General features: G+C 46.4%; 1 protein-coding gene across 2 annotated transcripts in view; it reads right to left on the bottom strand.

Moving 5' to 3' along the window:
* Positions 1-962: 962 nt before the first annotated feature.
* Positions 963-26,159, bottom strand: part of CDH11 (cadherin 11) — a 134,476-nt gene continuing 109,279 nt past the window's right edge. For both annotated transcript variants that reach the window (XM_037041591.1, XM_037041592.1), the window contains 6 exons: positions 24,638-24,891; positions 20,491-20,627; positions 19,563-19,696; positions 19,200-19,317; positions 4,639-4,890; positions 963-2,308 (listed from right to left, as the gene is read on the bottom strand). In XM_037041591.1, coding sequence (XP_036897486.1) covers positions 1,812-2,308; positions 4,639-4,890; positions 19,200-19,317; positions 19,563-19,696; positions 20,491-20,627; positions 24,638-24,891 — 1,392 coding nt within the window. In that variant the 3' untranslated portion in view covers positions 963-1,811. The remainder of the gene's footprint in view (positions 2,309-4,638; positions 4,891-19,199; positions 19,318-19,562; positions 19,697-20,490; positions 20,628-24,637; positions 24,892-26,159) is intronic.

Genomic DNA, 26,159 nt, shown 5'->3' with positions numbered 1-26,159 from the left:
CCACGAAGAAAAAACATCAGTCTAAAAATTGTCTGCAGTCCGAGAGAAGGAGTGTGCCCTGTGTCTGGGGGAAGTGGGGAAGCACGTGCTGGGTCACGTGGTGTGGTCTTTCCCCAAGTATTGCTACATTTTGACCTTTGGCCCAGCTGAGCAGGGGAAATGTCCTTTCTGAGAAAGTCCCTGTCCCCTGGCAGCTGGAGGGGACTGCAGGAGACTGCAGGCATTCTCACACATCAAACGTATCACATGGCATTGACCCTCAGCATCCACCGTGGTCCCTGCCCTCATTCTGGGCTTATGGCCCAAAGCATATTGGAAAACAAAGGTGTGGGAGTGAATTGCTCTTTATCAAAATTTAAAACTCTGCCTTATTTTAAGAGAAGTTAAATTCCGGAGAAAAAGTAAGCAGTTTTAACTGTCACAGTCACTATGATCGCCTGGCAAGATGAAAGGGAGGAAGAATGGAATAACATTGGAGGTCTGATCCCCACCCACGGCCAATTCATATTTTTGACTCTTCAGACTCCCAGCCCCCAAATGCTGGCTGTGGGGCATACAGTCTACATCTTGAACTTCAGAGTTCTGATGATTTCATTCCCTCAGGGATTCATCTCTCATAACCACTGACTTACCGAGAGACAAGATAAATGCACATTACATAACAAGTATGGCGAACTCACGGACTGGGCTAGGACTTCAGCATCCTGCTTTTTCAGACGTGTGCGAAGAGGAGCCAGGAAGCCAGCACTGAGAGTGTACAAAAGAGCTTTACACAACCTTACAGAATCTTATCTGGATACACACGGGCAAAAACAGATTTGATCTTAAGTAAACAATAAAAGCAGCCGGCCAGAACAGTTCATAAATAGGGCTACCAACAGACCACAGTGTCTTGAATTAGAAATATAAATGGGGTCATAAGAAACACTTAATTTTTCCAATGTTAAGAACCAAGCCCAGAATTAAAAAAGAATCTTTTCTTTTTATTTCAAAGGTTGCTTCTTATATTGAAGCTCATATTAAAGCAACAGTACAATGTTCATAAAATATAAGTGTGATGCCGTAACATTTCTTACATGTCAGAATACTGATATTTGTATGTATACTAAAATAAGAACTTTAAAATTGTACAAATAGATACATTAAAAATGACCTAGAAATAGGGCGCCTCTCACCGCAACAAGACAGTTATATCTGGCACGTATTAGTTTAAGATGAAAGGAGAAGCAAAAAAGATTTACAAGAATCAGCAGTAACAAGATCGATGCTCAAGAGACAGAAGTGTACATTGTATTGTACGTACATCGCATGGGTGTAAGCTGGCTGGATAGTATATGTTTCAAGTTTAAAAATGCACTACATATAGAGTGTCCATAGTTTAAGGCGAAATTACAGCTCGGAACTGTTGTCCTTTCTAATTTTGTGGAAGCTTCTTTGACAAATTTTAAAAAAAAGAAGAAGAAGAAGAAGAAGAAAGAAGGACTTAGATGTTCGTAACACAGAAACGATTCCCCTTCATTGTAAGTTCACCGTCAGACTTTTCCTTCACTTAAATATTTTGTCTGCCAAGTGGTTTTCCTCCAGTGAAGCCGATAAACTTCAGTATTTGCCTTTTTTTTGCGAGAAAAAGGTACTTCACAGTATTTACCACTTCGATGTCCTTGCAGGTGTAGCAAATGTATCCATTCTGTAAAACTTTGCTTGTTCGAAATGAGCCTTTCCTTGATTTAAAAAAATACCTGTTTACATTATCTTCTAGATTCTTCGGAACGCCAGACACAGTTCTTAAGGCCAAATTTGTATCGTTATTGTTAAGAGTCGTCATCAAAAGTGTCTTTGGAACCGTACAAGTCTGCCAGTTTCTTAAAACGAGGCCCCCAGTTCTGAAGGTAGTCGTAGTCCAAGTCTGAATCTGTGGTGGCAGACTCTAGGGAGCTCAGGGACCCGGCCACTGAGCCCCTGCCTTCGTACCCATAGATTTGGATGGAGTCATAAGGAGGGGCGGTGGGGTCATTGTCTGCCTCTTGTATTCTCGTGTTGATGAAGTCATCGACATCCACGCTGTTGGGCGCTGGCCGGAGCCCAGGCCTCGGCATGTACTGGTACTCGGGCTTTATGTCTTTGCGAGGGATAAATCCATTGATGCCGTCCGGATTCTGCAGGGTGGCGATATCGAAGGCTTCTGTGTCTTCCTCCCCACCCCCTTCATCGTCATAGGTGATGATGTTCTCTCGGACATCTTCTTCTTCAAAGACGATGAGCGGTTCTTTCTTTTGCCTCCTCAGGGTCACAAACAAGACGACGATAACTGCAAGGACAGAAGAGGAGAGTGAGAACAGGGTAAGCCCAGTGTTCCTGACTCCCTTCCCGGGGCGGGGGGGGGGGGGGGCTGCGTACGTCAGGCACAGCGTGTGCATGCTTCAGAACCGGGAAGGGTCTAGGAAATGAGAGCTTTACCTGGAATCCCCACAGGGGTGGGCAGTGGCCCGCCACCTGCCACCCTCCTCTGCAGAATGCTGCCAGGACAATGCTACATCCACGCACACTGGCACCGTGGGGCTATTTCGAGCTTTTTACAAATGAAGCTGACACAATTTGGAACCCATCTTCCTGAGAATTAGGAAGATTCTAAAAATGTGGTCTGCAGCCTCTTAAAAATGGTTGATGGCCGTTTCTTTGGGCAAAGGAAGACAGCTGCCTCTCCAAGGTCACGAATCAGCACACTCTGTGACCTTGGGTCCTACCATTCTATACGAGGGGACGCCCAGCTCCTGCCCAGAGCCCTGGGGGTGGGGTCAGCCTTTACCTCCTCTGTCTTAATAAGCAGTGTCACCATGAGCATCCCTGGATCCTGTTCGAACCACCCCAAAGGAGAGGGGAAGTTTATAAAGACCCCAAGAGTCAAACCTTCTCTTCTTGGTTTGAATACAGAGAAAAATAGCATCAGCTGGAACTCCAGATGAAGCAGCTCTGTCTGCCCCCCTCCTTCTGGAAGGGACCCCACACTGAGCTCAGGCAATCTGGGATGAGCGAGCAGAGCTACTTATAAGGAAATTTCAGACAAGGCTTTCTTCTTTATCTCTCGCCTCCTCACAAAGGGCTTCTGCAGTGTTCTATTAGAACACTCCCCACACACTCAGCAACTCTGGACAAAACTTTGGCGGCTGAATTTGGCAAGTGGTCTGAGAGCACCTCTGGGCCACCATCACGGAGATGCAGGTGTGAGTGTTTGCACCTGCCCGGACAGGAGCTGGCCCCCACTGCTCGCCAAGCAGGGCCCTGCCTCTGAGCCTTGCTCTCGACAACATGCTTGCCTGGACCACCACCTCTCACTTTCGTTGCCTGGCTGACTCTGCCTTGTCCTTCATCATGGAAAGCTCTCCTGGCATCCCATTCTGACACCAGACAGAGCTATCAGCACCTGCTCCATGTACCAACCCAACCGGGTTCTCACCAGCGTCATGACCCTTATCACCTGGTTTACACACCTGCCTCCCCAGCCGGACTAGGAATTTCGCAGAGCTCTTTTGTATTCTGTCCCCTCTGTTTGCAATATCTGCCCATCCCAGCCTCTTTCACCAGCTGGGAAACTCAGAACCTGGGCAGTAGGTCACGTCCTCCAGGAAGATGTTTCTGGCTTCCGAAGTCAATGTCAGGCACTTTCTACTCTTGCGCCCCCAGCCTCTTTGGTTTGCGTCCCTATCCTGACGCTCACCATGTGCCTCTGTAGTTTACCTGTCCCTACATATTTTCCTCCATAGATGATGAACGGATCGAGCACTGACATCTTGTATGCGTCTTCTCTTCATCCCCCAGGGCCAAACTGGGGCCTGGTTTCCCGGCAACAGTCAGGAACTACGGAACTGAACTCACCGCCTCTTCCCTATGCAACTGAACCCCATTCATTCACTCAGGGCAGAACTAAGCGTCATGGAAAAAGCATAACTTGGGTGTCAGACACACTTGGATTTGAATCTTGATCTTTGTCACAAGTTCTGAGAAGCTGGGAAAACTCATCTTCCTGAGGCCCGGCAAGAGTCATTGTCAGCCTCAGTACATTCCTGGCATTACAGAGTAAAGGTGGAGGTGGGGGGGGTGCAGTAAAGAGGGGCACCTGACTCAGTCTGCAAGTGCACAGGGAGCTTCTTGGGGGGCCCCATAAGCTGGGGCATGCACCCAGATATGAAATGTGATCATTGCAAGAGTCTCAATGATCTAGTTTTGGCCAGGAGGCCTTTGCCAGTTCCTTGAGTCCTTTACACAGCCTTTGCCTCACGATCGTCCTTCCTCTAGTCCTTCTTCTTCCTCTTGTAAGGCCAACCCCAGCTCATATGCGAGGTCTCTGCCTCGACTCCTCTTCTGCAGAGCCTGCCCCAGGTGGCTTCTGCTGTGCGGCCCCGTGAAGCCTAGCAGCCTGCTCACCAACCTGTCCCCAGCTCTGCCCTAACTGCTCCTTAAGTTCCCTGCCCCCGCAACTGCCCCCACTCCATACGAGAGCAGGAAATGTGTCTTCCCTGTGTCTCACCCACAGCACACAGCACGGTTCTGGTACCTAGCCTGTCCACGAGAAATACGGGTGTCTCTAAAATGGCCACCTATGAGGGGCCATCCTGCAGGTGCCCGGGGAGGGTCCCTTACCCAGGAGAATGACGATGCAGGCCAGAATGGCGATCAGTGCCCCCGTGCTCAGGCCGGCGTTCAGGATGTAGGCCTCGGCGTTGCAGGACAGCAGCCCCCCATTCACGTCGCACCCGCACACCTTGATGGTGAGGGTGTTGGTGCTGCTCATGGGCGGGATGCCACCGTCGCTGATCACGATGGGCAGAAGGTACAGATCCTGCTTCTGCCGGCTGAAGCCCCCGCGCCGGGCATACACCCCCGCGGTGTTATCTGTGGGAAGAGGGGAGACAGGGAGCGCTCTCAGAATGGGACCATTCGGATCACAGCCTGGACATGTTCGCGTTCGGCCTGGAGGATCTGAGGGTGTCCTTGTCCCCTGCCAGGTCAGCAAACAGGATCTTCCCCACCTGTTCTTTAGTCCACGTGTCTCTAGAAACTGCAGTCATTGGGGGTGATAGGGTCACGGGATCACCCCTCTGCATTTTGGAACAAAACTCAGAAACTGGCTCTTGTTTATCTGGTGGACACAGAATGCCTTCACTGGCAAGACACCCACATTGTTTTCCACTTGGGTGTTGTCCATTTTGCCACGTACAAGCAAGCATGGGCTTCAGTCACACATTCTGTGTTAGTACTGGATGTGGATAAATACATAGGAGAGTGTGAAAAAGAAAAACAACAAACTCCTGTTTTCCTTCTTTGCACTTCCCTACTTCACGACAAGCCTTGAGCCAGGTTTTGTTTGTTGTTGTGTTTTTTTTTTCCCAGAGATTTCCTATCCACCTCCCAACCTTGCCCAAACTCTGAATCGAATCACGAGTCCTAAAGGCAAATATCTTCTTTAAGAGGAAATGTTTTATAAGACCCAGCAGCAGATTTCTAGTTTCTTTGAAATTCAAGCACCATCAGGCACGCAGTTGCACACGCCACAACCTCCTGCTTAAAACGACTCCCAGTTTGCTCAGCTGCCCACCCCCAGACCCTGCTCCCCACACACCCCAGATCAGCCTAGTGTGCAGAGTCACTCCTGTCCCCAAGCACAGTGCCCTTTCCTAGGCCCTGCCTTTTTACTCACTGCTCCAGTGTCTCCGAAGCCCTTCTCCCATCGCGGCAGGTGAACTCCTGCCGTGGCAACATTGAATCCAAAAGCCATCTCCTCAGGGAGGCGCCTTTCGACCCTCCATCGCCTCCTTCGTGACCCACATAACCCCGTATATTCTGGTAGAAATTGGCATCCTGCTATCCTGTCATTAGGTGGCATCTCCTAGGCTGTGGACGTCTGGGAGAATGAGGGAATTTTCTCTGACTCATCTCAGGCTCTCCGGGGCTGGACACACATCAGTATTTGTGGAACAAATGTTGTGTGTTCTGGGAAAGGCTTAACTCGAATTCCAGATGTTGGCTTTATGCACTTCTCAGGCTCTTGTAACCTGTGCCCCCCAAATGCTTCCTCATCATGTTTTCTGCATATCTCTACACACCCAATATATTTTTCCCAGGCTGTATGCTCCGGAGGAAAATGGAAAACACTGGTATTATAAAACAGTTGAAGTTTTGAATGGGCTCTATCAAATTACAACCCCCCCCCTCCCCCCAGTTCCTTGCTGTGGCCAGCCTCCATTGTGAGGGAAGGATCAGTAAGTTATAGCACTGTGAGTGTTATCGCCAACACAATGGCCCAATAGCTAGCAAGCTCTCGGGATCTGGCTGTGAATAGGAAAAAGTATCTTAGAATCTCTCAAAAATTATAATTGACATATTTTAGAAGAAAGGCAATGTAATATGTTCTCTGTGAGAGAAAATACATATTCAAAAGTCAGAGTCTGTCTCCTTTAGGCGTGAGCAGATACCCTGACTAACACAGAGGGTAGGGTCTCTCCTGCATTTTTTGGACTATATGAAGCACCTCCCCATACCACATTTGGGAGGAATAATGGTTGTGAATGTTGCTGTTGAGTTCTGTTTACATTTACACTGGTGAAATATTATGTTATTAAATATGTTACCATTTTTGGCTTCAAAAAGTGTTTTCCTATTTTCCTCCTTTAAAACCTAGGGCTGTCTTACGGTCTGAAAAATACGGTATGCGCTGCCTTTTGCAGGCCTTATAATGGCAGATTCTCTGACTTTGCTGCAACATCTCAGTCAAAACAAGACAGAAGGGCCAGCCCTTGTTTCTGTATTTTCTGAATTTTTTGTGATTGACATCTATTGCTCTTATCACCAGAGAAAAAACATACATACTATAGACAGTCATGAAAAAGTAAAAATAAATGGGCCAAGTAAAATGGTAACTGTAAGTTCAGTTCCCTATTTTTTATGTATTCTAGGCTACCCCAGTATTCTACGCTTCACAATTAGAAAATAATCTACTTATCTATAACAAATTATTTCAAAATACGTTATTTTTTTCATTCTCATAAATTCTTTGGAGTGCTGTAAGACTTCCACAAATTAGAAGTTACGATATCCCCATTTTAATGATCTGAAATGAAATGCCACTAACAACATCATGAGTAAAAATGAAAAAAGAACATTTTAAGAAGGAAAGCAAGTGAGTAAAATTGCTTGGTTAAATATCCGTCCCTGATTCGGATGACATCCCTGATTTATCTGTGGGTCCCACCTATTACCCACGTGGCTGGTTCGGAGCAAATGTGAGCAGAATGGAGAAGCCGCAATTTAAACTCTGTCCTTCCGTGTGCCGGGCGTGCGAGGTGGTGCCCACATCACAGTGGGCTGGCTTCCACGTGGGAGTAAACGAAAATCAGACGCCGACGGGAAACTCGGATCCGAGTGGGACACCAGCCTGGGGACTCTTGACGTTCCGTGTTTCTGAACAGCCGGGATCTCTCAGAAACACCAGCTCTTACACGGGGGCTCATTAACGTGCCCAGCGGACTGGAGCCTCTATCATCTCTGAGGGAGAGGGCAGTAGCTGTTCGAGAACTCTTTTAATCTCCTCTAGTCAAAGAGGCCTTCCATATGGACTTTAAGAGAAGCTCAAGAGGTGGGGAATAAATGGATGGAGGGTCTCTCCTTGGGAAGACACTAATTACGTGCTTTAGAATGAGTCACTGGTCCCCCCTAGAGCCTACCTTGTTCATTTTTAAAACGAGGACCCTGGTTGAGATCAAGCATGCCTCCTCGTGGGATTGTCGTGGGAACCGAATAATGTAACAAAAGCCAGTGGCTGTTCCCCGTGCTGTGCTCGCGGAGGGCTCAGGAATCCAACCGGAAAAATCGATACCAGTATTGAGACCCTCCAGGGCTGGGGAAGCGGTGAAGGGTGCGTGTGGAACGGGAAAGGTGTTGAACCAGCCGGGCTCGGTGCTAGGTGCTTCGGCTATCTGAGTGGATAGAGTATGTTCTCTCCAGAGCCAAGGGGCCGCAGCACCCATGGAGGGGGGCTTTCTTTCAGGAGGGACACTGCAGAGGCTTCAGGGCTGTGGCCTGTGAGGGTCTCTCGTGTGGTCCACTCTCACCACTGACCTTTCACGCACCGCAACGATCCCCATGGGCAGGCACGCCATGAAAACCGAGCGGAGAAAGAAACACTCTAAGAATAATTAACAAGACCTGTATTCTGGAAGTCACTTTTGCATCTTAAGTTTGATGACAGAGTCCCTTTCATCTAAAGTATGTTAAGCAGCCAGCCATTCTCTCTACGGAAGACAGCTCCTTCACTTGGGACATACCCATTCCTAAGGATTATGGATGGCCTGAGGGAAAAAGGTTCCACGGTGACACATTTTTAGGGACATGCAAACTGGCCCCATGGTTAATAAGGTGAGGCAGAGAAAGGAAAATGTATCGAGTTTTACATTTCCATCAAAAGATTTTTTAGATCCTTCTCTTTGTAAAGCTTCCAAAGGGCAAATCTGTTAGTATTTAGGGTCAGGCAGACCTGGGTTTGAGGCCTGAATCATCTCCAAATGGACTGCCTTACTTTAGACACATTAAGTCAACGCCTTGAGTTTCTCTATTCTCATCTAAGAAAGTAGTAATTTTAGGGTTAAATCTGATTATCTTCCTAAAGGTGCTTAGCACAGTGCCCTGACCACTGGGGATATGCAGTAAATATCAATTCTTTTCTCCCTGCAGGGCAGCAGGCAAATGAAGGAGAGAAGCTTATTGGCAAAGGGAGGAAAGTGAATTCCTGGAAATGCCATCGCAGCTGGGATGGAAGCAGGCCGCCCCCACAGACAGGCTGGCCACCCAGAGGTAGGGACGCAGCCGGTGCCCTTCAGTCCCAGGCGATGTACGTCCCAAGGTAAGAGAATGCTTCTCAAGCACCTCGGTTTTTCATCTTGACGCCCAGTGTTCTCATCCGTGGCTACAGGCAGGTACCCACATCTAAGTTTCCCCCCGACTTAGGCAAAAACGCGCCAACAGGGCCATGGATCACTAGTGTGTGTCATGCACAAATGGGAGTGTTTTACTCATGGAAAATAAATTCAAGATTCAAAATGTTATGGCTGCAGCCTGGTCCCCTGATGCCTGCTGTTTTCACCTGCGCACTTGGTCACCATAGTGACAGAATGTAAAGGTTCCTGGTGATGGTGGTCCCATGGTACCAGCTTGGGGATAAAATATAAGGATTACGGTGATGATGTGGCCCACTGGAAGGATGCATGCAACTGTCTTAAAACCGGAGACTATGTTTGAGGAACCTGGGGCATTTTTGTGATACAATGATAAGTTCAAAAAGAGAGAGAGAAGAAAATCAGGACATTAGCATCACGGTTCTTCCCCTCTGTCTGTCTTCAGAATTTCCCAATGTTATTAAGTTTTACCAAAAAATCATCAATTTCTCTATAATATAATATTCCACTCTTGGGTTCTTACATTGCTTGCAATTGTTTTCAACTCATATATACTGTTGACATCATTTTTTTTTTTACTGGGTGGTTTCAAATTTCAGACTCTTTTCTGAGATAATTGTTTTATGCCAACTGGTTCCTGGAATATGACCTTTTATTATTATTACTGGCTTCTAGGATATGACCCTTGATATTAACCGCCAAGTTGGTTTCCATAATCCACATAGGTTTTTAAGGCCGTATCTTCAATCTTTGTTAATGTCATTGGTTATTAAAAGTCATCAGTTATTCAACAGATTTTTTTTAAAAAAGTAAATTAATTAAAAGGAAAATTCCGGTGGGGAAATAGTCCTCAAGTGGGTATCACATTTCTGTTAGCAAAAAAAATAAATAAAAGTGGGGGCAAAGCAGAGCTACATGGACCGTATATGGTGTGTGGGCACAGCCCCTGTGTCTGCACAACTCGAAAAGAGAAAGCACTGTTCCAGAGGTTGAATACACTCTGCTCTGACCCTGATATTACAACGGAGGCTTGACCTTGGGTGGAAAGCTTCCCTAAAGCTCTTAAAATGCGCTTCCTCACCACCTGCTCACCCCCGTCTTCCTCTGTCAGGGCTAACGCTCCCCCACTGCTGGGCCCGATCAGACACCTGAGCCTGTGGAGACAGGTTCTGGGGGCACCCGGCCGGGGCCCTTGTTTGAGGCGCTGAGAGATCTGAAGGGTCTAGACCAAGCCTTGCTCTTTTCATGTTCACTTCTCACCTAATGTACCGACTTGACCCTTTCTGCTCAGGCCTTGAGACACAGCAGATCTATCCACCACACAAAGACCCCCCATCCCAACCAACTATCCCCACGCTTGAGGACAGTTAGTTAGGCCATCACCGGTAGAACAGTCCTTATTCGATTACTTTCTTCTGGGGCTTTTCTACTGTCTCTAGAAATGTGGCAATGCACTATCAGTCAGGATGATGGAAAAAAAAAATATATATATATAAGTACACATGTGAAAATATACAAACAGTGTGTCTGCCGCAAAAGGCTTAGTAGAGTTTTAAGCTTTAATGATGTCAACAGTATACATGCTAAACAATGGCATGAGACATTATGGGGAAGTTTAATTATTTAGAACTTTTTATACTCAGAGTTGTGATGTTTGAAAAATCAATTTTAATTTTTGATGCCAGTATTTGCCATCTTCAGTCTGAGGGACAGAAAGAATAGGTTTCAAAGAATATGTTTAAAGTCTGTATTATTTTTACTTGGCATGACTAACGGCTAACACCATTCCATCCGGCCACAGAATCCAGATTCTACAGCATGCTAGTTACATTGGCTCTTTTTGTTTTTCACCAAACTCCCCCACTAGAGTTATATAATTATTTGGACCCTATAGGAAAATCCAGGTAGACTCAGGCCCCTGATAAAGAGCTACTCTAAGAAACTTAAGAATTTTATGGCAGAGAGACCTACACTTAAGAGCTCTTCCCACAGCATTGCCTAAAGCACACGTACACCCCCTCAAAAATAAACAAAAACCAATAGGCAAGAGCCAAAAAGAAATCCAGTATCTTCCCAATATTTTGCAAGGAAGGAAATGCTGCAGTGAGGGAAATGTTAGAAGAGGTTAGTGTCTTTTATGTATCAGGAGGAAAAGTGTCTGACCCGCTGAGTCAAGGCTACCAGGCAGAGGGACCATGACCTTTTCATTAACACCTTTGACACTGAGGGGTGGGCAACATAGGAAATACAATAAACAGCATTGTAGGAACAATTGCTCACATGTCTGTGGATAATAATTCTAAGTGTTGTGCACTATTTGTGGGCATTAATAGATTCTTCATTGTTATAATGTTACACCCCTTGGAATCAACTCTCCTTCCACTTTTGTCTGGGATCAATTTCTCCTTGGTGATAGGGAAGGAGAGAGACACATAGGGCCTGACTATTTCTTGCTTTGAAACCTCTAAAGAATTCAGTGGGATGTAAACATTTAGGGTCTTTAAAAGTGAGTTGAGAAATCCCAGGAGTTAGTTAAGTCAGTGACAGGAAGAAGCCTTGAACAAATAATGTGGCCGATTCTTCATTGGTTGGGGGAGGGGGCGGGTTCCCAGATACACCGTGCTCCGTGTTGGACAAACTGCAGCAGCGGATTCCAGGCAGAAAAGGAACAGAATTGTTTACACAGCGAACATGGCAGGGCATTAAAAGGCACCTGCCATTTTGATCTGCCAAAAGCAATTAAAGGGGAAAAATAGTTCCAGAGAAATCTGTTTGGGTATCTTTAAATCATAAAAGTAAAAAACCAGAAGCAGATTTGAATGTCATTTGGTGCTGCTCATAAGGGGGGAAAAAGTAGTTAGTTTAGACAAAAAGGAAAAGGGAAAGAAAAAAATTATGTTTTTCAATTAGTTCAATTGGGGTGAAACTGTCTTGGCTTTCTTCCTTACATAGCTAAATCTGTTTTTCATGCAAACTTTGACTTTTTGTTATGTTCCATTGTGTGTGTGTGTGTGTTTTAGCAGTTCAAAAGAAACTTTGAATGTGTCCCATGTCAGAGCTCTTCTGACCTATTTGCAACTGCCCAGCTTAGAGAATATGCTTGCAAAGTGAATACCTGTGACAGTCATCCCTTCCTGGACCCACAGCCTAGCTCCCAGGATAACTTTGTGGGATAATAAATACGACATGGATGGAAGGGGTGGGTGACGTGACAAAGGCTCCTTCGGGACATTCCAACCACAAAAGATGGGCTGTCTTTTTCAGCCTCAGGCTTGTGTCACAATATAGTCATTTTTTCCCATAAAAATAAGTAACCCCGGACATTTCTGAAGCACACTGCATGTCTTCCCCAGCCACTCTTTATTTTAATTCATGTGTTTGGCCCACCCACTGTTCTTAATGTTGGGATAACGTCCCCACAGAGCTCACATTCTCGTGGGGCACAGACAGGGACATAATTGCTTAGAGTGCAGAGTGAAGAGACAAGTACTGAAGGCTCGTGTAGCACTTATGGAGCACAGTGGAGGATGGGTCTAAGAGGGGCCGGGGCTGCTGGGCCAGGCCTCACCTGGCAGGTGTTATTTATAGTAAGACCTGGACGAGGGGGAACAGGCAGAGGGCGCGTTCCCATCCGAGCCGGAGCCTGGACATGTGCAAGCGAGCACGGTGTATTTGGGGGAGCAGAGGCGGTTTGAAGATTCTGGAGCTTAGGGTTCAAGGTAGCAAGAAAAAGGAGATAAAGACAAAGTTTATAGGGGTTGGGGCAGGAGAAGGGGGGCCTGCGGTTCCTTGCTAGGAAGCATCCGTTGCATCCACAGGAGATGGAGAGCCAGAGAATTTTGAGAGACATCTTCAGGTATGTGTAGCAAGAAGGATACACATGTGCTGGCGATTTCAGTGGTGGCGAGGCTGGGGTCAGGCAGGCCTGTTTGGGGGCTGTCACGGGGGTCACAGCTCCTCTGCGCACAGGTCATGAGTCGTCATTACCCAAATTAGCTGTGCTTTCACAATAGAATTATTGTCACTTGGCCCCATGTTCTTTGGGAAACTCCCTGCCATCAGGGACTGGGTCTTAGTCACTGCAAAAGCCCACTCTTAGGACACTTCCTGGCGCATAGGACGTGACCACAGCTCATTTGTCCAGGATCATGGAAGGATGGAAGGAAGACATTGCGATCGAAGAACTAGGAAATACCAAGTTTACAATGAAACTCGCACTGGCCCTAAGTATGGGAGACACGTCAAGGGCAGAGAAGGTCAAATGAAATAAGGAAGGTGTGTCAAGGTGTCTACAGGGCCAGTTATACTGTCGATTTGTTGACTTAAAAATCCTAAGAGTATTTGTAATAGAAACTTATTGCAACCTCCAAAAATTGCCCTCTGCTGCTCAAATCAATAAACAATGTTCTAATAGCCAGGTAATGCCATGGTCTGATGCGCCTTCAACTTCAGGTGGAATATAGTTATTTGGCATCGGGCAGCGTGCAGCCCTGGGGTTCTGGGAAGCAGCCATGTGTTCCGGTTCTGCATTTTCTCTCAAAGTAGCGGCTCCATCCAGGAATTAGAAGTGAGGCGATAATGGGCAATTTTAAAAAGGAGACAGTCCTAGAATTAATTATGTGCCAAATATTCATGTACTAATATTAAGACTGACCCCCTTCTAGGATAAAGTGTGAAGACAAGCATTTCATCTCGAACCCTAACCCTTCCTCTCCACTTTGTTCATCACTGTTTGGAGCAAGAGCTTTGGAAATTAAAAATATCCAGTTCAATATTAAGATGTTTCATTTTTAAAAAAACATTTTATTTATTTGTTTTTAGAGAGAGGGAAAGGGAAGGAGAAAGAGTGGGAGAGAAACATCAATGTACGGTTGTTTCTCATGGGTCCCCCACTGGGCACCTGGCCTGCAACCCAGGCATGTGCCCTGACTGGGAATCGAACCGGCGACCCCTTGCTTCCTATGCCCACGCTCAATCCACTGAGCCACACCAGCCAGGGCAAGATGTTTCAATTTAACTACTTTATCAAATCATTAGGTTAAGAGACAAAATCATATGATCTTATGGTTAGGATTCAAAAATTATAATAAAAATTGGACATTCATGTTTTGATAAAATAATGCAAAGGAAATTCACTAAACACACACACAAACACACATATCTCACAGCACAAATCTTAATTTTAAATGGTGAAACTCTAGAACAAGCAAAGTGACACTAGCCAGGATCATTGGTGTTATTTAATACATATTCTAAAAGTGCAAATTTATCCAATTAGACAAAATTGGCCCTTTTGTTCCAGAGTTGGCTAGAAGGTGAGGAAATGGGATCTGGCCTATTTAACTAATGGTCATTATACATACTTCTGGTATTATAAATACCCCTAATGGCAATTTGTCAATTAAGTCTCAAAAGCTTTGATTCGGTAATTCCACTGTAGAAATTTAGTCTCAAATCATCATTAGATATTTGGCGATGGCATGTGGAAGTGAACTTACGCAACAGTATTCAACTGGCATCAGACATCCTTAAGGTAGAAATCAGGAAGCTATTCAGAAGAACATGTTGAGAACAGTATATGAGAAAAGCTGGTCGTGTTCTTTGTGGCTGCCTCTTTAAGATCAAAATACCTGCCACAGACGAGTCCGGAAGAGCGTACAAAGTAGCAGCGCTTATTTCTGGATAGTATACGATCATAGTTATTTTATTATTTTAAATTTTATTTCCACTGCTCTGTACTCTCTGCGTTTCCTTTAAGGAATATGCATTAATCGTGCAGTAGAAGAAAATTATAAAATTCTTTTCAAATCTATTTTCCCACAATTATGATAGCTGCGATTAAAACGGAAACCAAAGTATCATTTGTCCTGCTCGGCCCAGGCTTTCCCTAGAAACCTAGGTTGGAATTTCAGGTTTTTCCTCTTCTGAAGACAGTTATTATTTGACTCCAGGACAAAGATTTCGCAGAAAGCATCAATGAATCGGACCTGAGCTCCATATTTATGGTACAGTGTGTATCATGCACCCGAGACAGAACCCTCCCAGGGTTCCAACTTGGCAGCTGTTTTCACTTACTGGCAGCATGACCTCGAGCCAGTCTCTGATGCGTCTCTGACGCCTCCCATTCCTTCCTCGTCTAGAAAATGGGGGTAAAAATATTCAACACGCCTACCTCATAGCGCCGTTTGAGAAATTAAGTGAAACGACGGCCATGAGAAGGTTTTATAAACTAATTAAGAACTAGCTAGACGAGAGTGGCTTGTCTTGGCATTTCCTTTTCTCGGCTCCTTCTCCATCACATGTTTCTTGTGTCTTTAGCGATGCCATTAAGTCTGATATTTTCGAAGCAAATGCATCTCAAAACCTGAGCGGATTAGCTCTCCCTCTGCCCAAACAGCTACCTCCTCAATATTAACAGTCTGAGACGGGCCTGAATGTCAGAAAGCCACCGAGGGCTCTCCTTTCCTGCTGCCTGCAGACTCATCTTCGACGCTCGGGTTGAGGAATGGAATCAGATAAAATGAACGAAAAGATCTGTGCGTATGAGGATGGCTTCCTCCCTTCTATTTCTAAAGAAAGACAAGTACCATATGATTTCACTTACATGTGGAATCTAATGGACAAAATAAACCAACGAGCGAAATAGAAACAGATTCGTAGATACAGAGGACAGACTGACAGCTGTCAGAGGGGATGGATTTGGCGAGTCTAGGTGAAGGGATTAAGCAAAGAAAAAAACTCATAGACAGACAACAGTAGGGTGATTACCAGACGGAAAGGGGGAGGGAAGCAGAAGAGGGAAACGGGGGCATAAACACGGATGGAAAGAGACTTGACTCAGGGTGGCGAACACACAATACAATATACACGATGTAGTACAGAATTGTACACCTGACACCTATATAATTTCATTTACCAAGGTCACCCCAACACACTCAACAAAGTAATAAAATAAAGATGCCCAGTGCTTTATGCCGAATTTAGGCAACCAGCATCCTGACTATGTACCTGGTATAATGGAAGTCAACACAGAGAAAGGTAGAAACCGGATTCTTTTACTCAGCACTCTGTAACCCATTATCTCATATTTTCTATGGAAAACAGCCTCGGCCGAGAAATGCGGTAACTCAGTAGGCTATTAATAGGATGTGGAAAGCGATTACTCCTTTTGGATTTCTGCAATATGTGATTACTTTTAGGAGCTCGTGGAAAGAAACGCTATTAAATGATAATTATAGGGCCGTGTTTGCTTTAAGGTTCTGTAACAGATCTAAACATGGGAGTTTTCATTAACTGTTTGCCATAGTTAATAAAGTCATTTTTCTTAAAAAGTAGCAATTTCCTGCAAACACGGTAGCCCCGGTGCAGGACTGGCGTTTCCCAGGAGAGGGCAGTGACACGGATTGTGCATTAGGTTGGCTCCTCTCACGGTAACAGGGTCTCCTTGAAAACAGAGAGGGCGTCCTTGCGGAATGGTGACAGCGTGGCATCCTTACAGCTCCCCAGAGAACAGTCTGTCTTGGTATAATGTTGCAGAGGGTTAACAGCGACTAAATATTATTGCACACATAACAATAAAGAAGACAAGGCAGAGGAGGGAGATGATGCCAGCCCAGGGAGGAACTGGGGACTCGAGGGATACATCGGCATTAGGTCTCGGGTCTCAGTTCTCAGTTGTCGATCAATACGAACACGCAGATCCGTGTGGCGCCACAAGCACTTGACAGATAATAAAGGAGGTGGTCGTGTAAGAGGTATGTGGGAAGCCCAGAGTTTTCTGGACAACCCCGGAGATCACCTCACTGTTGATAAAACTAATTGTACGCTGAAATTTTGGGTTGTAAGTATTTTTTTTCATCATAACACAGACATCAGCCTGGGTGGAAACAATGTAGCCACCTACCAATCCACAGCAGATAGAACATAATTTGGGAATTAAGAAAATTCCAAGAGTGGAGGCGGAGATTCTCATAAATTCGAAGATGTGCATGTATCTTGGAAAGTATTATAAAAGCGTTGTTGACGCCCTCTCGTTCAATTCAGTGCTGTAAACACTAACGTCCACTCCTTGCCAGGGTCTCCCTGCCCTGGAGAAATCTACACTTACAAAAGGAGACGCCTATAGGACGTTTGTGCACCGCCGAGGCTGAGAACCGCTCACCTATCTCAGGGCTTTGCAGAATTCTCTTTAAAGGGCTTAAGGTGCCCACACATGTACGTGAACCAAAGCCCATGAGTACAGGGAAATCCTAGGTTAAATGTGAAATTAAAGACCTCCGAGGAATGCTTCTATTTAGAAATGATAGAAATCATTCACCAAGTGAATCAGAGATTGTTTCATAGGGTTGCTTTAAAATACATTTCTCTCCTGTAACTTCCGTCACACCCAGGCCTTCCAGACACCCTCCACTGCAGACAGCAAGGCACCAGGAGGGATTTCTGTCGTGGCACCTAGGACGCTCTGCCCCACAGACGCATGTAACACGTGCCCGATTTAAAAGGGTCGTAATTACATGCTGAAATCGGTACAAGAAGTGATGATAATGTGGGGCAGGGCATATCCCTTCAAATGCAAGTGGTGTGGGGAGCACTCCTCTGCCTTCATAACCAACCCAGACTGGCAGCGACCAGAGTTGGGGGGGATAATGGTGGGAGAAGGGGAAGGGACTAGACAAAGGACATGTATGGATGACCTATGGGCATACACAACGGTGTGGGGATGGACTGAGGGAGTGGGGGATGGGCTGGGTGGAGGAGGGCAAAGGGGGAAAATTGGGGACAACTCTAATACAGTCACAGTAAAAATTTTTTTTTAAAAAAGCAACCCAACCCAACAGTTAAGGGTATAACCTCTAATCTCTGAGTGCCTAGGTTTAAAATCTAGGTCTAACTCCTATGTAGCTGATTGCCCTTTTTTAATTTTTATTTTCCAATTACAGCTGACATTCCATGTTATTTTGCATGAGTGTCAAGTGCGCAGACAGCAGAGTGGTTAGTGCACTTTATGAAGTGTTCCCCCGATATTTCCAGTCCCCACTCGGCTGCATACATAGTGGTTATGCTGTTGTTGACCCTAACCCTTGCGCTTTGTTCCACATCCCTGGGACTATTCTGTAACTAACTACCCGTTCGTACTTCGTAACCCCTTCACCTTTTGTAGCTGATTGACTTCCCACAAGTTACTTGATAATTCTGCGCCTTGTCTTCCTCATCTTCAAAGTGGGGATGATAACAACGCTTAGCCAGGGTGTGTGGGAGAATTGAATGGATAGAGTGTGGGAAGACTCTTGGCGTGGTGTTTGAAACTCAGCTGCTGGCACTTATGCTCTTGGCCACAGTGATAGTGGTGGTGAGGAAAGTAATGCCACTTATTAGATTAACTCAAGGTCCCACAAGCCTGCTCCGAGTCACCAAGAAAGCCATCCACCTGTCCCAGGTGCCATGTGGCTGATGCAAACATGGGCACCCAGGAGGACCAGTTTTTATTCCTGTGTCAGAGGATGGCACTGGCAGCCTCTTATCACAGACCCGTACGCTCGTGGGTTTATAGGAAGAGCCGCAGACCAAAACGGTCCTCCCTGGCCACTGGAAACTTAGTTTTTGGTCCTGGCTCCACCACCAATTTTGATAACGGGCTCTGCTGGTTTGGATCTGCGCACCGCAACCAGTGTGAAGAACCTCAGTGGGGACGAAGAAAGCACTTTATTCTCCCACGTTCCCAGGGGCCGTAGGATGCTCTCTTCATGCCCTTCGGGCAAACACCCCACAGCCACTCTCGGGTCCCCTGCTCCGCTAGCCACGATGCCTGCAAACTGTGCAATGGAGGAAAAGTCCAGCTCAAAAACGGTGTTGCCTGACAAAGTTGAACTAATCTCTTTTAATCCTCTACTTGATATCAATATTCATAAAGCCACGCTTCCCCCCAAGGGTTCATCAACCTCTTTAAAAAAAAGATAAATGAAGTTGTTTGCATATTGACCCCGTAGGCTTCCCTACTTGGTTTCCCACTGCTTCATGAATATCAAAGCCGACAACGGAAAGGTAAAAGGAAATGAGACTCACTTATTCATGTGCGCCAAATGAACCCCTGTCTCGGAATAAAGATCGCATTATTATTTCTTGTTTGCTTTTCCGCAGAACAGCATTATTAAGATTAGGGAAAATACTTCACGCTCTGCAACATAAAAGCGATTTACTTCCCATTTCTCCTTCCCACCTCGACTTCCCCGAATGCGTAGGACCCTTGGTACGAACCTCTATTGTCTCTGACTGTGAAATTTGGATTGTGAATGATCTCAGGGGGCAGACTGAAGATAAATCTTGGTCCATTGGCTGTGTCATCCTTGTCATCTGCACTAATTGTAACAATTGGCTGGAAGAGAAAGGTGGCCTGTAAATAAATCATGCTGACATTGGCACAATCGTTTGTTTAAAACTTCCTGGCTGGCTAAGAAACCTGACTTGAATCAGAGGACATAGTTCCAGAGCTGAACTAGGGCTCTGCAGTTTTCTTGGGCTGTGGGCGGTATCTCCAGGCAATGCCCTCAAAATGGAACTCACTTCCAAATGCCTTTCCTTGCTCACGGCCAAGGCCGGAGACGGGGAAAGCGGCGTTACCTGGTTAGAAAGTGGCTTGGTCTGGTCACTCTCACAGATGAAGCCTTCATACGGGGCGGCAAACTTGGGAGCATTGTCATTGACATCGAGGACCCTGATGGACACTGGGACTTTGGCTTCCTGATGCCGGTTGTCTGGAAAGAGAGACTTCAGTCAGCGTCGAGGAGGAAGCCACAGGGGTCCACGGTTACTCTTAGGAAACAGCAAGCTCCAGCCACTCCTTTGGGGAGCCCAGGGAAAGGCATGGCGGGTACGGGAGAACTGAAGTATGCAGAGGCCCACGTTAGACCAGAGAGAACTAAACTGCCTTTCCGTTTCCGCTGACTGCGATGCTAAGGTTATGTTCCAAATGCTGATGACAGAGCCTGGCTCCCCTGAGTGAAGTCCACGGCAGTGGTTCTCACACCAGGGTTCCCCAGAGCAGCAGCAAAACCACCCGGGGCCTTGTTGGAAATGAAAAGGTCAGGCCCCAGCCCAGATTCACTGAATTGCAGGCTCTGGGAAGGAGGCCCAGAAATCCTTGTTACAAGGAGCCCTCCACAATCCTCCAATGCATGATCGAGTTTGAGAAGCACTGGGCTCCAGGTAAACAGGAGCCGACAAACCTTGGCTCTGGGTTTGAACAAAACTGAGGGACAGATTACAGTGGGAAACCCTTCGGGGGAAGTTCTGGGTTCCAAACTGCTGAGGGGTCTCCGCTCACTTGCCACGCCTGTGCCCCGTCCCACCAGAGAAAACGGAAACCTCTCCATGTTTTTACATATACGACTTCCTAGACAGACAACCAACAATACATTTTAAATGATTGAAAAACATGTTTCAGTCGAAAACATTTCTTCTCCCTCAGCTGTCTGTCACTTACCACCGTGTAGAGATTCCGAAAGAATAATATTTGGTAAAGCAGAATCAAAACTCTTCGGACACTTACGGATTTCTGCCGCAAAAACGGATATGTTGATCCAGGCTGTCTCCTCTCTATCCAAAGGTTTTGTGGTTTTAATAAAACCATCCTCTGGATTAATAGTGAAAAACCTGTCTAGGTCGGTGTGACGGTCGATGGAATACCTAAGCAGAATGCAAATGAGGCAATTAGAGGAGACCTTCCAAGCAGCTTAATATTTAAATATTTTCTCCACACTATATTTAAAAGCAACTTTCTGAATGAGTTGCTTGAGCTAGGTTTTCTTTTTAATCACGTTTACTTTTCAAACTTTGTACATGAATCTTTTATAGAAATCATTTTGCCACATTGGACTCCTTCATTCAGTACAACGAACGAAAGGGCTGTTTAGCATAGTTGATTGAGAAGCGTAATAACATGTTGCATATTTCTCCATACTTACGATAATCACCCACCATCTGAATATTTATGAAGTTGCATTTGGGAAGTTGGTTTGCCTTGGCCTCCCAGACTATTCAGAACGTCACAATGCTATCAGACCTTTGCCAGGGTTTTGCACGTGAGATATTCAATACTTTCAGATTTATCTAAGTTTATCATCAAGGATCACTTATGATCATTTATGATGATCCACCAAGGGTCAAAATTAAACAGTCAGTTTTCTCCTTCTTTAAAGAAAAAATGCTAACTACCATTTGAGTGAGTTTATTTAGTTTATGAACTTAATTTGGGGGGCTCTCACAGTAGCTCCGTTGTGAATTCCAGGACGAAATGTGCAAAGCAGCCTTGGCCATTCCCGTGTGGCGTGGCGCATTCTCCCCCCCCCCCCCTTCAATGGCTCCGGGTTGTGCCTGACAGCATAGCTAAAAGGTTTTAGCTACTTCCGTCCACTAGAAAATTTGCCTTCTTCAAAGAAAAGATGAAATGATTTACAAAATGGTACTGGAGTGTACTTACGGCAAGGCGAGGTGGGGACGGGGCCAGAGGAGTGGCCCTTACTGTGGGGCAAGGGCTTGCCCGGGACATGCAGGGTTGTAAGAGGCATGGGCCTGGCTTTCAGGGGTCTGCTAAACTCTAAGGCCCCTTTGCTTTCTCTCCACCACACTGAGTCCACCCGGAGACCATGTTGCCACAGGGAGCAAGCTGGGCTTCATGATTGGGTGGTTTCCTGTTCTCTGTTTCCCTAAAGTTTACACAATACATACGCCCGAAGGCTTTCACTGAGGGTCCTAAGACCAAACACTAGAGGTAGCAAACACTGCGGATGCCCCGGGGTTTAATGTCCTCAATTTACAAGCGTTGGGTGGTCTGTTTTCTAGTTTCTGGGGGAGCCACTGTTAGACCCTGGGCCTCCCAGTTCCAGATCCAGCTCTTTGCAGGAAAGAGGGACCAGGGGCACAAGCAGCACCTCACAGTACGCAGACCATGAGCTCGCCCAGGCTGTCATCTGACTTCGCAGCTGCGAGTGGGAGTGGAATGACCCGTCCCTTCCCCAGGGGGGACTGGAGATAAACCATGACAGGTCTCATAAACATCAGTGGAGGGCCAGTCATGGGGCCCTTGGCAGATAGCCCCGAGTGAAAAGGCAGCAAAGATAATAGAAAACCTTTTGTCTAGTCCCCAGGAAGTTTACTATCTAGTTAACATGACACAACACACTCATAGGAAGAAATATAATAATTCAAAACATTATTCTGTAGAAGTCAAGTGGTCTTGTACAGTCTTAGGTATAAATTCATGTCCTTTGAATCTCAGCTTATTTATTGCTTTTAACTGGAATATGAATAGTACCTAGCTTTTGGGTTCTTGGGGAGAATCACATGACATAAGAGATGTTTAAAATACACAACCTAGTGCCTCACACATGGCCAGTGGCCCAGCCTCCACACCATTGTCACTGCTGCTGTGGCACTCTGTGGCTAGACCATGGGGGCTCTCGGGCCAGGCCACAAGAGTGTGGCCTTCATCCCACAGCCAGTGAAAACCACGGAAGGCTTTTGCTCAGAGGAACAAGTAAACAGAATCACATTGCCAGGCTAAGGAATAAGGGGGGGTGGGCAAGACAGCCTGAGCAAGAACGTGTAGAGGAAGGGGCAGAGGACACTGAAGGGTCTGATCCAGTATTTCATGAATGAAGTGAGAAGAGCGTTAGATGTAGGCGTGACAGAGGCAACCGCAGCTGATGTGTTGGAGAGAGAGCCAAGAGCGCTCAGGTGGTATTTGATATCTAGTGGAGGCTGAGAGAGTCACAGAGAGTGTCTGGGCTGAGTGTCAGAGGGAGGGAGACCCACGACAGAGTCGACTCAGCAGGAAGGAGAGGCTGAAACTGCACGAGGGGTGTCTCGCCATGCAGAGGGAGTGAAGAGTCACCTCTGTGCCTGGGTTCAGAGTCAGAGGAGGAGCCAGGCTTTTCTGTAGCTTTGTCACAGTCAGTGCAAGCTCCAAGTTCTGTTCTGAACAAGTGAGTGAGCCAGTACAGAAAGAAGACAGTGCACATAGCACAGCACAGAGTAAGTACAACGTTCTGTCAGGGGGAAGACCAGCCTGGAGCCAGAGAGAGTCTCAGGGCACAGATGCAGTTCAGTGATGCCTGGGGCAGGTCTCCATAGGTGAGTGATTAGAGAGAGAGGTCAAAGTCAAAAGGTTGTGTGTGCCTCAGCGAGGGACAGGACCAGTGACTAGAGACGACGCCAGGGGTGTGCAGTCTGAGAAGTGTGACATTCCTGCCAATGATGCTAAGAGAGAACATTTCGGGAAGACAGCGGTGAACGGAAGTGTGTCAGATGCTACAGAGTCTGGGGGAGAAAAGATACGCAAATGTTCATGCAGCTGAGAGTTTAGGCAATGCTATAAGGTCTTGCCCGTATGTCCAAAAACACCAGCTCCTTTAGAGGTGGACAAGCAATTAGGAGAGCAGGCAGTGAGGACAGGAGACCCAGGGAACAAAGAGACCGAGTGGGCAAAGGACAGCACACAATCTGGGGTGTCCCAGTGATGTGCCATGGTGAGGTGGGAGGTGACACCTTAGTGCTGTGTAAGCAAGGCAGAAAGAAAGGGGGACAGAGACCCTGAAGGAAGGACATGTAAAGGTCCGGAACTAGGAGACAGCGGGTTCTATTTCAGGGGACAGGAAGTAGCCCTGTTTCACTGCACCTGAGAAGGGAGAGGAAGACAGGGGAGGTTGGGGGAGGGGCTGGAGCAACAGCCTCAGGCTAAAAGTGCTGAGATTGTCTTAGAGGGAGGGGGCAGATTATTTTGTTGCTGTTTAAGTGAGTAGGAGACGCTGATTGGCTGTTTTAAACCGACCAGTGGGACTAGGGGGAGACTGAAGGCAGGGACACCAAGGAGGAGGTGGAGAAAAAAATCCGGCAAGAAGGGAGTTAGGGACATGGCCTTGGAAAGAGCAACATGTGCTAGAATGCAGTCCAGGACAGGTTTCAGCAACTGGAAGTTTCTGTCCCACGCGCGTCCTGAATCTGTAACTCGGGCCTCCTTAGCTGCTTCATCATCAGCCTCATCGCTCATTAACTCGGGTCGGGACGGGGCTTGGGGGAGGCTGTGTCCTAAATCAACTTTCTGGCTTGCTCTTTGAAGTCTCAAAAAAACGTTCCTAGTAAACAAAGCACCCTGTATTTGTCTGGCACTTCGTTACCTCTTCCAAGCGCTCAGCAGCAGCTAGACTCACAGCCTGCTTTCTAGTCTCCCGCTCATTGGCCAAGTCCTTCTAGGCAAGTCACCTTGCTGCACAGCACCTAGATCTCCTCTCCCTTTAAGGAGAACAAGTCCCATGAAAAAAAATAATTCAGTGAAGGAGATGAACTGGACTGCGCGCCTGCGCACCCAGTAGAGTAACTGCAGCATAGGAAGGTGTTCGGTGAGTTATCATTAGTGCACCTATTTTACAATTCGCAGGCCCAGCGCAGGGTCACCTGGCTGGGAAATCTTCCCCGGGGAGACATTTTGTTGCTTCTACAAGCCTGTCCGAAAAGTGAGAAGCAGAGGTGAAGCACACTTGTGTCTTCTGGATCTTAACCTTGCTTCCACTGCATCAGACCTGATTGTCTTGGGCCCCTTTGAAACGGAAGGACGTGGTTTCTGGTTTCTGCAAGACTTTCCCCAAACCTCCTGCCTCTATAATTCCTCATCCAGGCTTTTCAAATAAATCTCCCGGTACCTTATCGGGCTGTTGGCAGCATCAGGGTCTTTGGCATGGACTCTCCCAACCACAGTGCCAGCCGCTGCATTTTCTTGTACTTCATGGATGTAACTCGGGGCCAAGAACATGGGGGGCTCATCAGCGTCTTCTACTGCGATCTTGACCGTCACAGTGTCCTTGAAAGGCCCGTTGTTGATGAACTTGGGGTCGATGTGCACGTTGGCTGCCTCCACCTTCAAGCTGTATGCTCTTTTGGTTTCAAAATCTACAGGCTGACAAGAAGGAAGAGAAGATTGATTGACAAGTAATTCCTTGAAAGAAAAATGAAAGAGAAAGTCCCGTTTTACAGGGCAGAGTGTGTAGTTCCTCAAAGCAAGAAAATCAGTGTCTATTCAATATCCAATTACCTGAGCCATTTGGTCAGAAAATCAGACAAATGAATTGTTGACACCTGGAATATGCTTAGTGGGTGATTCTAGGAGCAGAATAGAAGCAGAAGGACCTCAGGACCTAAAGCGGACCTCACCTCGTACAACACACACCACTAAGGCTGGCTGCCCAGAGCCCCCCAAAATCTCCCAAGGAGGAGAGGAATTACAATACTACAAAAATAAGTGTCATACACTGTTCTGTGAAGTACTGAATTATCTTAGTAAGCAAAATAGCCCCTGAATTTCAGCCAGAGGTGTCTTATCAGACGATGCTCCCCTCCACACCTACACACACCTGGCTTCCTCATCTGATAGCCTCATTTTTAAAGTTTCTGACCATCTGACCTTTTCCAAAGTCTTGGACCCTGACCCGCAGTGGCCCACTAAGATGTCTTACGGTGGCTTGTGTATAATTTTGGTGGGTGGGTTTGTTGACTCACATTAGGTAACTTATTGACACAATTATTCCTTCTCCAATTCTTCCACTTCCGAACACATCAAGAATATCTCAGTGTGGTGCTGATTTTTAACGTATCTGTCCTGCTTCTTAACCTCCCCTCTCAGAGGCTCTGCTATAGCTCACTACTCAGATTAGAATAATGTTATTTTGTTCTGGTTGTGTTCGTTTTTAGGATACCCTCTATTTATGGCAAGTGATAGGGAAATAAGAATAATGCCTCCTTGTTATAAGAATATATAATATGTAAAAAAAGTCCACTTAAAGAAAAACAGTTATAAACTATATAGATTTTACACAGATATGAAGACAATGGGAAGTAGCTTTTGAATGGCTGCAGTTCCTGGGAAACGGATGGCAAACGCCCCTAATTCTGAACTAGAGAATCAATGGACAAATGAGTAAAACTGTAGCAGAGAAACCTTGTGCCCAGGAAACAGAACTTTCACGTTAGCACTCTGGATGACGCACAACTACCAGATGTTCGGAAAGACCCGGTCTTTCACGGAATGCGTCTGCCCACCACGCCGTACTCGTCTGCCTGGCAAGTGCTTGTTTGAACCTTGGATGGCACCCTAGGGTCGAGTCTTGCCCTAACTCTGCAAAGGCAGGGCAATTCCAGTTTCAGGAAGGTCAAACCCACTAGACACCC

This window comes from Sturnira hondurensis, unplaced genomic scaffold, assembly GCF_014824575.4.
Source record: "Sturnira hondurensis isolate 20B ecotype Veracruz unplaced genomic scaffold, ASM1482457v3 Scaffold0003090, whole genome shotgun sequence".
Taxonomy (NCBI): Eukaryota; Metazoa; Chordata; class Mammalia; order Chiroptera; family Phyllostomidae; genus Sturnira; species Sturnira hondurensis.
Note: the sequence above shows the minus strand (reverse complement) of the source record. Positions and strands in the feature narration are given on the sequence as shown.